At 39.6% G+C, this 16057-nt stretch overlaps 1 protein-coding gene across 4 annotated transcripts in view; it reads left to right on the top strand.

Annotated features, from left to right (window-relative positions):
* Positions 1–16057, top strand: part of DGKH (diacylglycerol kinase eta) — a 167543-nt gene that overhangs the window by 83665 nt on the left and 67821 nt on the right. For 3 of the 4 annotated variants that reach the window (XM_090131319.1, XM_031615605.2, XM_090131327.1), the window contains exons 3-4: positions 33–143; positions 2456–2536. In XM_090131319.1, the coding sequence (XP_089987445.1) occupies positions 33–143; positions 2456–2536 (192 nt within the window). Of the gene's footprint in view, positions 1–32; positions 144–2455; positions 2537–16057 lie in introns of those variants that run through there. The other variant, XM_090131346.1, reaches the window with a different exon arrangement.

Raw genomic sequence — 16057 nt, forward strand, 5'->3', positions numbered from 1 at the left:
TACCTTGTTTACTGTATTTTCATATTTTTCAGACAAGTATAAAAGAAGGATTACTACTGAAGCAAACCAGTTCTTTTCAGAGGTGGAAAAAGCGTTACTTCAAGCTTCGAGGTCGTACCCTTTACTATGCTAAGGATTCGAAGGTAATTCAGTGATACTAGCATCTAATGCCACGTACTTCAATTTTGCTTAGGTTTATAATTGGAATATCAATGATTTAATGATTTATTAGTGATTGTTTCAATAATATTAGTATTGTTTATAAGGAGCAGTATGCTAAATTAGCTTTAATTAAGGAAGACGTGATATCTCTTGATTTTTATATTTGGAAGTCAAGTTTATCACTGTTCTTTTAACTTCTTGGGTTATTCAGACCAACTATTAATTCATCTTCTGCAGTTGTTCTTAAAGGATGGTTGTTCTCAAACAAGTCCATGACTTCAAAAAAAGTAAAAATCAAATAATGCTCAGAAGCTGTCTGACAAACTGCATTAAAGCTCTTCAGTTTTGATGCCCATATTGCTATTAAAGGGGTCAAAGTGGTTACACAAAATTGAAATAGGAATTTTTTCTGCCAGAACTTATTTATGTGGGGAAAAGGTGTTTCCTATCAATTGTAATTTGTAATGGGAAATTCTGGGGTGGGTAGAGAGGAATGCTTCTGTCCTTTCTTGAAGGCATTTCCTTCCTCCACCTCATGACTGGGATAAGAACTTTTTGCCTTGTTGAAGAGGCTCAGATTGTGCTGTTCCATAGCAACGGTCATTACTTTTCTCTATCCTGTGGTGTTGCAGCATCTGACTGGAGATGTAGGTGATGTGCTTCAGGTCTCCATCATCTTCTCTAGCTGACCCTCTTAATAATATTCTATTATGAGGCACTAAAACCTCTCTTTCTATGACTCTTGACTATGGTTACATACTACACACTTGTATGGCTGTGATGAATCAAGGAAGATGTAGTCTCTGCAGGGAGTCTAGCACTGAAGCACCTGTGCTATTACACTTTTCTGCACTTGTTGCTACCCCAAGCAGTTTATAAGTCTTAAAAAACACTAGAGATATGAGCTGTGAGAATGGCAATGTTATCTGTGTCATAAAGATGAGAAAAGGAGGAGCAGTGAGTAGGCAGTTGCATGAATACCCTGCAGCACTGACTCCCCAGACTTGCTAAATCTCACCAAACATTGCTGGATCATACAGTAAGCAGTTATGTTATTTCTCCTTCCTATAGTGTAAAAGAGAAAGAGTGAGATATGATTAAAAAAGAGCAAGGCAATTCTGTTAGTCTTTCTTTTGCTTTATGTCCCATTGTGGCTCTTGAGCTCCATTTTCCCTCTTTACAGATAGCATATTATAGATTCTCTTTCATGAATTTAGAATTCCATTGTATAACTGGTCAATACATTTTTATCTTACTGTGTGCGAATCTTTCACCTCTGATACTGCATTTAACATATGTAGTAGATACCCCAAAGTTGTGTCTATCTGGCTTTAAAGCAATATCATAGAATCACAGAATTACTTAGATTGGAGGGGACTTAAAGATATCCAGCTCCAACCCCCTGCCATGGACAGGGTGGCCACCCACCATCTCAGGCTGCCCAGGGCCCCATCCAACCTGGCCTTCAATGTCTCCAGAAATGGGGCATCCACAACCTCTCTGTGCAGCCTGTACCAGCACCTCACTGCCCTCTGACTAAAAAATTTCTTCCTAATACCTAACCTAAATCTTCCCTCTTTTAGTTAAAGCCATTCCCCCTTGTCCTATCAGTATCACACCATGTAAAAAGTAATTTCTCCTCCCGCTTGTAAGCTCCCTTCAAGTACTGGAAAGCTGCACTGAGGTCTCCCCAGAGCCTTCTCTTCTCCAAGCTAAACAAGCTCAATTCCCTCAGCCTTTCTTCACAGGGGAGGTGCTCCAGCCTTCTGATCATTTTCATGGCCTTTCCCTGGAGGACCACATCTCTCCTGTACTGGACCCCCAGGCCTGGATGCACTACTCCAGATGGGGCCACACACGAGGCCTCCTTCCTTTGCTGGCCACCTCTCTTTCGATGCAGTTCAGGAAACTGTTGGCTTTTCAGGCTGCAGGCATGCAGTGCTGACTCATGTCCACCTTTTAATCCATCTCCCAAGTCCTTCTCATCAGGGCTGTTCTCAATTTCTTCTCCCAGCCTGTACTGATATCTGGAGTTGCCTCAAACCTAAGTGCAATATGCATTTTGGGAGCCAGTGTTTTGCATTCTCTTAGTTAGCAAGTAGAAATGTATTTGGTGGTGAAGTAGGAAGTTCTGTCACCTCAACAGTGTTTTCTGTTTTTTCTTTTTTTGCTTTCATTTTATTTTTGTCTTCCAGTTGGAGTGGACATGAGGAAATGAAAGCAGAGAGTGTAAGCATGCTTCACATTGGACGCAGGCTATATTTAACATTTTTGTGTTCTTTTCCATTCACAGTCCCTAATATTTGATGAAGTTGACCTGTCTGATGCCAGCGTAGCTGAATCGAGCACAAAAAATGTCAACAACAGCTTCACGGTATGGAACCATTATAATGTTGGTCTTGAAAGCTGCAGGTAGAACATTATCAGTAGAACAGTAATCCTCTGAATACCTTCTCATTGTCCTCTGTTTGGAAATGAAATCTCCTTTATTTGAAAATGACATATCTCATCAGCTATTGATAGTTTGGTAGATGAATTTTGTAAATGGAATTTGGAAGGTTAGATATCTATCTATTAGGTAACATTTACTTCAAAAGATGCTGATACAAGGCATTAAAAATTTAGCAAGCTTTAATATTAGTACTTTTGGTTTTATCCTGTAGCTTCTCTTTGAAGTGGCATGCTAGATTGATTCAAATGTAATTATGTTATTGATTTAATTTCCTATAATAATATTTTTGCTAATCTGTCATATTGAAGACTATTTTATATTTTTTTAATTGCTGATCATGTCCTTACTTTAACAGTTTCTAAGTTATGTGAAAAACTGGCCTCACAGCTGTATCTTGAATCTGATAGTGGTATAAGAAATAAGGGTCTTCAGAAATCCCCAGTTTTGTAAGTTTACAGGTGTGTTTTCCACAGAGGTCTTGCCATCTATTGTTTTACGTGTCTGGAATTAAGCAAAAATGTTGGACACACTTCTTATGCTGGGAAAGTAAATTCTTTGAACAAGAAGAAGCGATGGGGAAGACTGTGGTCATGTTGTCCTTCTAAAGGTCACAAATTGTTGAACTAACTGCAACAGTATAATTTCTCTTAAACTGCATATCCCTTATTCTCTACTAAAATGCAAATTTTCTATTTTCCTGAGGATTTCTATTATCGCAGATGGTCAGTGCTGTCAGTATTATAATTCAAGGTAGTCTAATGCAGGGCTCCTTGAAGCTGAAGGTCTCTGATGAGGGGTGACAGTGTGATGTACCACATCCCTCCTGTACTGAACCCCCAGGCCTGGATGCAGTACTCCAGATGGGGTCACACGAGGGCTTGCCTTCCAAAAAGGTCCTTCTCACTGCTGGGAAGCTGCTTCTGTCTGTCCCCTATACAGAATTACAGCTGTCAGGCAGGCATCAGGAAAGCTGAGGAATCAGGAGATGTGCAAAGATTATTAGTTGAGAATCCCAGTAACTATGACTGTAACTTGTTATTCGGGAATACTCAGCACATAAGGCTCAGCATCTCCTGATGTTCTAAACTTCACTCGCTGTAGTTTCTTCAAGGGGAAAAAAGAAAAGAAGTCTCTGGCAATGAAGTTACTGCATTACAAAATAAGATATTCTTCTTGATGAAATTTTGAGAGAGGAAGGTGTTATGATTTTGGTGTTTTTTTTTCCTTGCTGTTTCATAAAGCAAGTGTTTGGTGTTTTAATTTCAAGTTGAGTCCTTTAAATCCATCCATTGTTCACCAAAGTCATTCTTTGTAACTAGCATCAAGGTTTCTGGGGAAGACAGCAGTGAAAAAGAAATCTTGGGGCCTACAGCTTTAACAAATTCAGAAACCAGTTTATTTTCATGTCCTGGGTAATTTGGAGCAAACAGTGCTCTCTTTAAGGAGTACTAACATTCATTTTGAAAAATAACTGCTGCGTTGAATTCAGGACTGAAGTGCCATCTGATTCGACTGTGAAATATGGTAATTGTCATCATCTCACTTAATCTTTTGGCTTCTTCCTTTGTGTTTGCTGAACTTGGTCTCCCAGCAACATGACTTGGTAAAGTAAGATGCTTCTGGCCTTGCCTACACTGGTTTTGAGGGGGAGGTGGTGGTAGATTTTCTGCAATACTCCTTACAAATAAAAACAGACATTTTGTTCCTCTGTCTTTAAAAGCATAATCTGACCTTTCTTAAAGTTCCTTTTCCTTTATGTTCTGTTTTACAAGTGTTATGTCACTTAATTAGGTTGTAAGTGATCTCTTGGCATTTTTTTGGAGGGTGTTAAAAAAGTAAAAAAATAATCCTGAACTCTTGCCTTCTGTAGATAATGTATTCCTTCTTTTTCTTTGGCCTAATAGCATATATAGACTTCATTAGATGGAATATGGTTGGACTAGATGATCCTGTAGGTCCTTTCTAACCTTGTAATTCTGTGATTCTATGATTAATATCCACCATAGGATGTACAATGGTATTTAAAGAAAAACACACTTTTAAGAAATGTACCTTAAGCTCCTATTCCACAGCTTGTGGAAGCTACTGTTTTGCCTTCTTTTGCCCCTTCCAATTTGTCTATTTGGGGACAGAAGTGTCAAGATTTTCCACGCTCTTTTGTGGATAAAACTCAAGTCCTAAAATTAGTCATTAAACACACATTTAAGGTTGAGTTTATTTGTGATGTGCATGCTTGTAGAATATTTTACGTAACTAAATATCAGTGCTTATTCACCAGAATTACTTTTCCTTTCTTGCTACAAACAAATTGAAGCTGAGGGGAATGTTAAGGTAAATAAATAGATCCTAATGAAAATCAGGAGCTACTGAACTTAAAACAGCTTATCTTTTTCATCTGCTTTTTCTTTATTACTTTTTTCTTTATTACTTTTCAGTGAACAGCTAAATCATTTCCAGCAAATAGTTCCTGGTGAGCAAGAGTGTGTTAGGGTAGCTTCTAATAGATTACATGCATTTCATATTTCTATCTGCCCTCACACATGGAGGAAATGATGTCCTATGGCTTCAGCAGGCTTTAAGTCAGACCCTTAGGGCTGGATTCTTTTCGCTTGCACGTTAGTCCATAGGAAGAGAGAAACTCAGTTGGAGAAGTTAATTCAGCCCATCAGAGATTTACATTGTCTTCCCCATCAGCCACATAGGAGTCTGCTGGGGCTTTTGCTCTACCTGTGCCTACAGTTTGGTGGGATCGATGCTGAGTCCTCACTGATGTTTCTGAGTGCTCTGCTGAACGTTTTATCCACTTTGCTTTGCTTCTGCTTCTATGGATAGTTTATCTTTTCTTTGCACATCGTGAGGAGTGTAGCTGCACAACATATTGCCTCTTGGGGACACTATTAGGATGAATCAGCGTCCCCTATTATTGCATGAAAACAAATGGGGCAGTGACCAGTTTTGCCCAGAGCTGTAATTCCTCACATGTTTTGTTTTGTAGGGATGGCAGATGAATTGCTAATATTTCAGGTGCCTTTAGGAAAGTATTTTCACTGTTCACTAAACAAGACGGAGACTGAATGAGACTAAATTATGGTCTCCAGTGTGCAAGCATGGAGTCTTAAGCAAGTGCAATGTTAGTGGTATAGTTATGTTCTAGTAGGTATAAGAAATTGGATTTTTTTAACTATATAATTATTCTTGAACAGGTTTATTCAAATAATGAAATTCTTTGGGGCAAGAAAGACAATTATGAAACACCACAGAATCACAGAATGGCTCAGGTTGGAACGAACCTTAAAGACCATGCAGTTGCAACCCTCTGGCAGGGCCTCCACCCACCAGCTCAGACTGCTCAGGGCTCCATCCAGCCTGACCTTGAATGCCTTCAGAGATGGGGCAACCAAATCTTCTCTGGGTAGCCTGAGCCAGTGCCTCATTACTCTCTGAGCAAGTAATCTCTTCCTAAATAGGTCTTGACAGGCTAATTTTTGGACTAGGTATCTACATTTGTCCTGCTTTTTATGGTGAGGAACTTTTAAGGCACATCAACAAGAAAAAATCTATGGATGTTGACCATGACATCTTTCAATGGCTCAGCCACATTCATGATTTCAGTGCCCTTTGTAATTATAAATCCAACTTAGTTTCACATAAAATGCGCAGACATTCTGTGTCTGCATCTGTAATAAGTTCATCCAAATAATGTTTAAAACATTTAATTATGCTCCTCTGTGATAAGTATGATAGCAAATAATAGTTTCAGGGTAGAATTTCTAGCTTTGAGGTATTACATTGTACAGTGGCCTTTATGCATTTGTTGTAAGCAACTTCTAGTTCATATAAGACTTTTACACAAAACCGTGAATGCTCAATTTCTTACTTATATCTTATTTCTTTCTTATATTCTGAAAAGTGAAAATTGGATTAAACCTTTTATCAAATTGTGTCTGGCAGTAACAGAGGAAATAATTTCACTGTTTTTTTGAAAGATGCCCTATAGGAATATGGTAATTAATGTACCAGATAATACTTGAATTAGGGCTTCAGCTTGCCGTATCTTCAAATTGGGATTCAGTGATGGTTTAGAGACCCTCAAATCTACGTGACAACAATAAGATTAACAACCATTTAAAGAAGATTCCAATATTTGCTCAATTAAATAAAGACTCCACTGATAATTAACTAAATCTCCAGTAGCTGTGATAGGAGCTTTGTCATCCAGGCAACCGAAAATGTAACTCCGACTTTCAGCTTTCTGAATCAAATCCATTGACTGAATATGCAGCTTCAGAGAATGGTCATCTTGAGGGGATGGAAGCTACAGTAGACAGATTGGCTGCCCTGGAAAGCTTATTGCAGTTCTTAGTAATCAGAAACTGGCTGGAAATGAAGATTTGTATTCCAGCCAATTACTTTGATTACGGTGATTCTGGGTATTCTTGCAGAAATGTCCAATATCTTTTTTTTGTTGTTGTTGTTCTGCTGATTTCTCTGTTTTAGTAATGCTAAAGACCATATGGGAGTCTAATTTTCCATTCTGTGGAATAATATTTCCTTGGGTAGAAACCTGGGCTTTAAGTATTCTCACCTAGTGCTGTGCAGAGTCAGTGGAAGCACATAAACGCTTCTTTGTTCTATCCTTTTTGTTGCCTCCTTTGGATTTGCCTGTTTTCTGAGATAAATAATCTTTATAAATATTCTTTTGTACTCTTACTCATTCTTGCTCTTCTTCTGGCTCTTTTTCTGTAGTGTCATTTTGTAAATGAAGTGACCAGGTTGGCACGAAGGGTTCCAAATGAATACGAGTCGTAAACATTTGAGGTTGATAATATTTTCTAAATTATACTCCCTTGCATTCCTGTTGGATTCCACATTCTGCCTGTTTGCTGCAGCAGCCATGCATTATACATTTTTTTTCCAGTGGGGACAACACCACGGTCCTTTTTTTCTGTTAATTTGACACTCTCTGTAATTCAGATATACTTACTGTTTTTCTGTATTTCTCTTGTTTTTTTTTTTAAGAAGTTCCTCTATCAACTAGTGCTGTTGTGTTCTTTCTATCTGTTGTAGTTTCCATGGAAATAAATAGCAGTCATTACTTCCAGAGCTATCTACATAGATTAGAGAGACCAAATAATCTATTGCAGCAACTCCATTGGCTGAAGTTTTTCATATTTTCCTCTAGAATTCTGATTACTCTATCTATATTTTTGACTGATCCTTCATCTTGACCATAGGTGTAAAGTTTATCAGTGTATAAATTGTGTGGAACCAACTTAAAGTATAAACCAGTTCTACTCATCTTGGAACCTTCCTGGACACTTGCTGGTTTTAATGGGAGATTGCCCAGTTGTACTAGAAACTCAACCACTTTATTCATGACATTCAGCAGAATTTAAAGTTAAATATTGTAACAGGGCCTGAAGGCTTATTGCTTTTTAGCAGTTTATTTCAGTGCTGCTTCTTCTGTCATCAGTCAGCTCTATGCCCATTGTCGAGATTAGCTGCTTCTAATTGATTTTAGAAAATTAAATTTTAATATTAACTGTGGGCTTTTAAAACAGTGTGTTGCCAGACCTTTGCAATATGTTGAGTAGATGGTGTGAAAATTTCTTAGAGACTTGGACAGGTTTTGCTTCCTGTTTTATCACCCAGACTGAGTTCCAAATGAGGCTTTTTTTCAGGGATGGAAAGCTTCAGGGAACTCTTTGGGGAACAGGAGAAAGGCTTAACTTTCCTTAAGTTGTATCAAGGGGAAATGCGAAGAGCATTTTCTCAAAGGAGTTTCAAACCTTTCACCTTTTCTCTAAGTTTGGGCACTGTAGACTTCTGTCTTTTTGAACAGAGAAAGTCTCCGAGATGGGCATAATTATCCTTGTTTCTTTTCCTATTTGGGTAATACAGCACCATTCTGATTTTATTATTGGAGATCCTTGCAAGTGATTAGCCCAAGGATTAGGGTCACAGAATCATAGAATCTTAGAATGGTTTGGGTTGGAAGCTTTACTTATTTATAAAGTGCAGAAGTGCTTATGGATGACAGTGGAGTTATGTCTCTGATGCTGTTCTTATTGCTTACAAAATCCAATTTGCTGCAGCTCAGTCTCAATGAACATTAGATTGTTTCTTTCATCATAGCCTCAAGCCTCTTTCAGACAGTATTCTACCTCAGTAATTTTTTTAGGCTTTTTCTTCTGTCCAGTGACCTAAAGGGTGTGCTGACCTTTTCTGGTCTTTCTGCTGCTTCTCTTTTCCTATTTATTTTATTTTTTTTTTGTTATTTTGTGTAGTTAAGTGAAATCAACTCACAACTCCTGTTTTGGGAGACTCCTGGGATGGGATGGTCTGACCAACTCTGCAGCTTTGGCTTCACCCACCAGACTTTGGGTGGTTTCTTCTGGTTTCAGCTACTACTACTTGAGGTTCCCTCTCTGCTCCACAGTCCCCTCAAAAGGTTCAGCTGCTTCACAGCCACATGGTTATAGAATCACAAAGTGGTTCATACTGAAAGCAACCTTTATAGATTATCCAGTCCAGCTCCCCTGATGTGGACAGTGACATCTTTCAGTAGATCAGTTTGATTAAAATTGCATCCAATATGACTTTGAACACTTCCAGCGATGGGACATGTTGTCCTTCCGGTTGCCTTCCCTCAGTTGCTGTCGTTGTCTGTTTGCTTCCTTTTCTGGATCTGGCTGGAGAGTTTCCATAGTAATGAGATTTAAGGTTACTGCTCTCACTGCTTTTAAGATGTGAAGAATTCAATCAATTCTGTATTGCTGCCTTGTTCTTAGCTAGATGATTAACCTTTGAACTTCTCTCTGTAGGAATACTCTGGAGTACATCTATCTGAAGTTTTATTTCTTTGTTTGGTAAGAATGAATCTGTGTTTGAAACATGCTTCTGCTTCTTGACAAACTTACCTAAACCACAGATTTCAAATGGTTTACACGTTACTGAATTCAGTCTTGTATGAATACTCCTTAGACTGCCTCAACTCAGAACCCCAGCATGGCTGAGGCTGGCAGGGCCCTCTGGGTTCCTCTGCTGCAGCCCCTGCCCCAGTAAGGACACCCAGAGCAGGGTGCCCAGGGCCACGTCCAGGTGGATCTGAGAAATCCCCAAGGAGGAGACCCCACAGCCCCTGTGCAGCCTCTGCCAGTGCTTTTCCTAATGCCAGGCACCATTGAAAAGAGCCTGGCTTCATCTTCATTGTATCCTCCCATGTCAATTGCGTAATAATTTAAAATAAATAGTAATAGTTGTGTAACAGTTTCCTGGATTTGGGCAGACTTACGTTTCCTTTGAGTTCAAGTTCAGTTACAACGTCTTAACAGCACACACTGGTGATAGGAGCTCAAACACTTTTGTAGGTGCCTTTACTTAAAGTGCTTTTGCTTAAGCTGAATCCCCCCTCCCAGCAACATTGCGTTTTAAGTGCTGCACTTGGTATTATCAGAAGGAGAAGTGAAACAGCACGGTTTCAAGACATGGATGTCACATGCAGACGTTCGCCATGCCCTATTTGCTGTTTGGGGCAAAGTAAACAGAAGTCCTGGAGTAACATCCCTAAATATCTCAGATCCTCTTGATCTCTCAGGGAGGGGCAGTATGGCTGGAAACAGTTCAGGTTCCTTGCTGTTGGCCTCCCCAGTGTGACTCAGCCTTGAGTGGACAGCTAACTATTTGGATGGATTCAGCTTTTCCCCAGTTGTGAGCTATCTGCTGTTCCATATAGATACTGATTAGCCTCTAAATGACAGAAGGCTTTTTGATGCTCCCAGCCTAAGCAATATTCAAACCGCAGAAACAGAGGGAAAGTGCTTTTTATTCCATTTTGTTCAATTTTCTAGTCCTTTTTTTTTTTTTTTTCTGTATTCAGGCAGCTTAGAAACAAAACAAATACTGATAGAGCAAATTAATTATGCTGTAGGGAAAAAAAAAAAAAAAAAAAAAGGAGAGACAAAAGCAATTAGTGTGCAGTTGCAATGCACTTAGATTTTTTCCTCCACTTAGCATTTGCTCATTTTCTCCCAGCCTCTGACAGTGACAAGAAGAAGTAATGAAGCTGAGAGCTCTTTGGGAAGCTTTGGGTGTGACTTTCAAGTTTTAAGCTCCTTATTTCTGAATGATGCACTGTCTCCCTTTCCCTGGAGTGTCTGGAGACATTGAAGCTTTATGTTTCATTACGAAAAAGCAATAAAGCATTTCAGCTATGAAGCTAAAATCCATAGATAAATCACTTGGGATTGAGCTATTACAATACAGCTGAACAATTTTCAGAAGAGAAGAAATAGGGTCATTAAAATGTGAACATTGTGGTCTGTGTTGTATATTTTGGTTCTGGTTGTGTTTACCTGGAGCTTGTTCTCCACAATTTTGATTTTAAGCAGAACTTTTTCTCAAGTAGGTCAGGGAAATGCAAGTTTCTTTTTCTTCCTTTAGTTTTCTAAGAGTTTTATTATTATTATTACTATTATTATTCTTGAAACACAGCAAAATGACCAAATAAACTGAAGATTTCTTTTATTTCCTTCTCTGAACTCATAGTGACACCAATGTAACAGGTCTGTCTGGAGAGCAAGCAGTGCTGTAGGAATTAGTGAAAGAGGATTGCTAGCTTTCATTGTTCCTGCAGTTTTGCACTTCACTGTTCTATCTTTCTCTTTTTACTTAAGTACTTAAGTAATTAAGTAAAACGCCTGAAGAAACCTTAAAAAACCTTATCCTTCAGTGCAGTTCTTGTATACAAAACAACTTCATAAACAGTGTTGCTGGTGTAAACTCTGAACAAATTTCCTGCTTCTCCTGAGCGAGGATCCTTAACTCTAAACAGCTGATTTATGTTTAAACAGGAATCTGGTATTACAGAAGAAGAAAATAGCTGCTCTTTCTACTTTATGTAGCTTTGAACCTAATGCCATTGAATGCGTAACTCAGTGTTTTCCTTTAAGCACTGAAGACATCCCATCTGCTATTGTGTAATGAGCTTGTGAAGCAGGCACTGAGAGCATTGCATGCTGACATACAGCACAAAACTATATACAAGAACTTTAAAGAAACGTGCAGACCTTGGATTATATAGAATGGTTCCCTGATTTACAAAACTGGTTGTTTGCCTTTATTATATTTAAGCACTGATTTAATACAAATTTCTAACTCTCTTCAGTCCAAAATCATGAATCTTTCCTATACTGGGTCTTGTAACTGTCCTGCTGTATTCCTGAAGGAGTAATATTTTTCTTTTTTCAATTGATTGATGTTGCATACATGAGAACTGAGAAACTAATGATTTCTGACAGAATGATCTTTGCTGGTCACTTTGTATGTCTGCTTTATTGTTCCATGTTGCAGCTGGAGTTCTTGATATACCTGGATTCTGTTTTCACCGAATCACTGGATGGCTGAGCTTGGGAGAGAGTTCTGAAAGCCATCTGGTCCAACCTCCTTTCTTCAGCAGAGCCATGCAGAGCTGACTGTTGAGGACTGTGTCCAGATGGCTTTTTAATATCTCCAAGAAGGGAAACTGCACAGCATCTTTGGGCAACCTGTGCCAATTCTTGTCAATTCCAGTCAAAAACACAGTTTGCTGGTGTTTGGATGGATCCTTCTCTGCTCCAGTTTGTGCCCATTGTCTCATATCCTGATACTGGGCACCAATGAATAAAGCCTGGCTCTGTTATCTTGGCACCTTCCTTCAGGTCTTGATGAGATCCCCTAAGTCTCCTCTTCTCCAGCTGAGCAGCTCCAGCTCTCTTGGCCTCTCTTGCAGAAGAGGTGCTCCAGGCCCTTCATCATCTCCGTGGTCCTCTGTTGGACTCCTTCCAGCATGTCTCTCTTGCATTGGGAGTAGAGAGGAAGGATCATCTCTTTTGACCTGCTGGTGATATTCTACCTAATGCAGCCCAGCGTTGTGCTGGATGCTTTGCTGCAAGGGCACGTTGCTGAATCATGGTTCTTTTCTGCAAAGCTATTTTCCAGCTGGACAGTCCCCAACATACACTGATGCCGGAGGTTATTTATCCTCAGATGTGGGTTTTTGCACTTCGTAGTCTGTGTGGTTCCCCATCAGTCCATTTCTGTGATTTGTCACAGTCCCTCTGGATGTCAGCCTTCTGGTGCATTGGCCACTACTCTCAGTTTTCTGTCATCTATGAACGTGCTGAGGGTACGCTGTGCCCCATCATCTAGATCATTAATTAAGATATTAAACAGGACTGAACCCAGTACTTACCCCCTGCTTGTTATTGGCCTCTAGCTAAACTTTGCATCACAGACACAGCCATTTATGCTGTTTACAGTCAGCTTCACTGTGTGTTTATCCAGCCCATGCTTACAATCGTAACTTCATCAACTTCCATATGAGCAGCTTATGGGATAATGCCTAAAGCCTTACTGAAGTTAAGTTGGAGAAATACCAAAACATCTTTCTCTTCATCCACCAAGACAGTCACTTCATCATAGAAGGTTATCAAGTTTCTCAAGCATGACTTCTTTTTGGTGAACGCATATTAACCAGTCTTTGTCACCTACTTGTCCTTCATATGCCTGGATGTTTTTTTTTTGGGGGGGGGGATGTGCTCCTATTCATTTTTGCTGGGGATGTGGTCAAGCAAAGCCACATAAGTTACTTGGGCTAGATTCTTCTGCAAAATGAAGCTGATGCAGACTATGTACCTGCATCTGTGAGCTATCTGTGTTTGTCCTGCCTTTTGGTTGTTGTGTGGGAGATGCTGCATGGCATCTTTTCTTTCCCCTCCTAAGATTTCCAAAATGTGTCCGAAATCACACATTGTTTCATTACTTGTGAGATTGGGAACAATTAAAATAGGAGAAGACCAGCAAAAAGAGGGAAGCAACTTTTTTCAGTGGGATAGACAGATAATTGATCTGATTACAAATTCTGTATTGTACTTAAGCAAATATAATAGCCATCCATTACTCACCTTGCTTTTAAATCCTCAGCTCTTTCTGTTTGGTAATTTGTACTTTTGCCTGGCTTGGCTCATCTCATAAAGTAATACTGACAATTCACTGTAAAGTACCTACTACACATTTGATAGTGTAGCACTGTATCATTTATTTAGTATCCTTAACCCAAAGGAATTGAAAGTACTGCAGAAAGCTGCCCAACTGTTATCATTGGGATGTTTGCAGACAAGCTCTGTCTGGTAGATTGACACTCATCAATAACCCTAGCAGCCTACCCCTAACACTTATGACAGAGATGCATTCGTTCATCCTAGAAGGCCCATGAGTGTGAGTGACATGGTCCTCATTTCCGTGAGGACAGGGAGATCAGAATCGTAGAATTATAGAATGGCCTGGGTTGAAAAGGACCACAATGACCACCTAGTTTCAACCCCCTGCTATGTGCAGGGTCGCCAGCCACCAGACCAGGCTGCCCAGAGCCACATCCAGCCTGGCCTTGAATGCCTCCAGGGATGGGGCATCCACAACCTGCTTGGGCAACCTGTTCCAGTGTGTCACCACCCTCTGTGTGAAAGACTTCCTCCTAATATCTAATCTAAACCTCCCCTATCTTAATGTAAAACCATTCCCCTTTGTCCTATCACTATCCACCCTCGTAAACAGTCATACCCCCTCCACTTTATATGCTGGAAGGCCACAATGAGGTCTCCCAGAAGCCTTCTCTTCTCCAAGCTAAACAAGCCCAGTTCCCTCAACCTTTCGTCATAGGAGAAAAGGAGGGGCAGACAGAGGGCAGGAAAGAACCATTGTCCTGACACGGTGGTACTTCCCAGAACTCACTCCTCAACATTTTATAGGACAGAGAAGTCACAAAGCAGTCATTCTGTTATGTTCAGGCATTAGGTGCTGTCCCTGAGTGGAAAGGTGCGGATGTGCTCTCTTGTTAAATTGCCTTCTCTTCATTAGTTCCAGAAATGTATTTTTATTATATCTGTTCGAAGAAGAGGAAAACTATTCCCCCACCTGCTTCTCGTTCTAAGTGATGTTTCTACATTACTAAACCAATTCAAGACCTGTTATAGAAAGTGCTATTAGTCTAATGCTTGATAATAGTTCAGAGCAGCACAAGGTGCTTTAATGCAAATATCATGTTGCAGGAAGTAGGGTACTTTGCAATTGCTGCCGAGATGTGGACCATTATTTTCTTGATTAGAAAATGTAATGTGTGCGTTTTCTTTGAATTGGTGTTTTGGCTTGGTTTTGGATAGGAGATTACAATGTTGTTCAGCACTTGTGAAATGCCAGTATTCCCAAATAATTAATGCATTTTTTTTAAGGTGAATTTGTGACTTTAGGGACATTCGCACATGCACAAATAAAACGTAAGGACTTGTTTTTTAAAAATATAGTTATAATGAGAAGGGAAGCAGAGGAGGTGTATTCCAGAAGATCCACAAGAGTTGCCATTTTACTGCATTGTTGACAGCTGTGATTTTGTAATATAGCACTCTTGTTTTCTTTTTGAAAACATAGAAGTATCCCAGATGGTATCAGTATTAATTGATGTACCTATCAGTAAGTACTGTATTCCTTATTCTAGGAATACTTAATTAGAACACCCTTACGTTAATTTTTATTTGACTGATCTTTCTGTGACTTGATGGTAAGATGAAGAGTTATTCTTTGGAAGAGGGATTAAATGTTTTAACTTGTGAATGTGCAAGGGAGATGTTTACAGCAGTCTCTTTGTTCTGTATGGCAGTAAAGAGAATGAACAACAATGATCATCTAGTTTCAACCCCCCTGCTATGTGCAGGGTCGCCAACCACCAGACCAGGCTGCCCAGAGCCACATCCAGCCTGGCCTTGAATGCCTCCAGGGATGGGGCATCCACAGCCTCCTTGGGCAACCTGTTCCAGTGTGTCACCAGCCTCTGTGTGAAAAACTTCCTCCTGATATCTAACCTAAACCTCCTCTGTCTCAGTTTAAAACCATTCCCCCTTGTCTTATCACTATCCACCCTCTTAAACAGCCGTTCCCCAAATATAAGGCCATGGGGTTGAAGACATGTAGAGTGTTATTGGTAAAGTTAGTCCTCTTGAGAGCAAAAGGTTATTTCAAATCTGCAGTGAATTTACTGGTAACTTTATCTCTTTTTGAGTGTTGAGCTTTTTCCTTGTAAGTGCTCTTTGAAGTAAAAGTTGCAGTAGTGGTGCAAAACTTGACTTCGTCATTTTTATCAATACAATTTCTAGATCTGTATATATATGTATGAGTACACATACTTTTTCTAGAAGCCAAATTATCTTAGTTTCAGTATGTCAGAAAATCCAAATTTATGGCAAGTCCTGTACGGTTACAGTCTGAGAAATGTCCTCATCATCTGTCCTTTATTCTCAGTGAAAAAGCCCCTTATTTTTCTGAACAGAACAGTAATGTTGTCACAACAATGGGCCATTTTTCTTTCTATACTGACATTCTTTATTCCTTCTGATATTTCAGGATTTGTACTGT

Source organism: Phasianus colchicus, chromosome 1 (genome assembly GCF_987193195.1).
Source record: "Phasianus colchicus chromosome 1, bPhaCol1.hap1.1, whole genome shotgun sequence".
In the NCBI taxonomy this organism is placed as follows: domain Eukaryota; kingdom Metazoa; phylum Chordata; class Aves; order Galliformes; family Phasianidae; genus Phasianus; species Phasianus colchicus.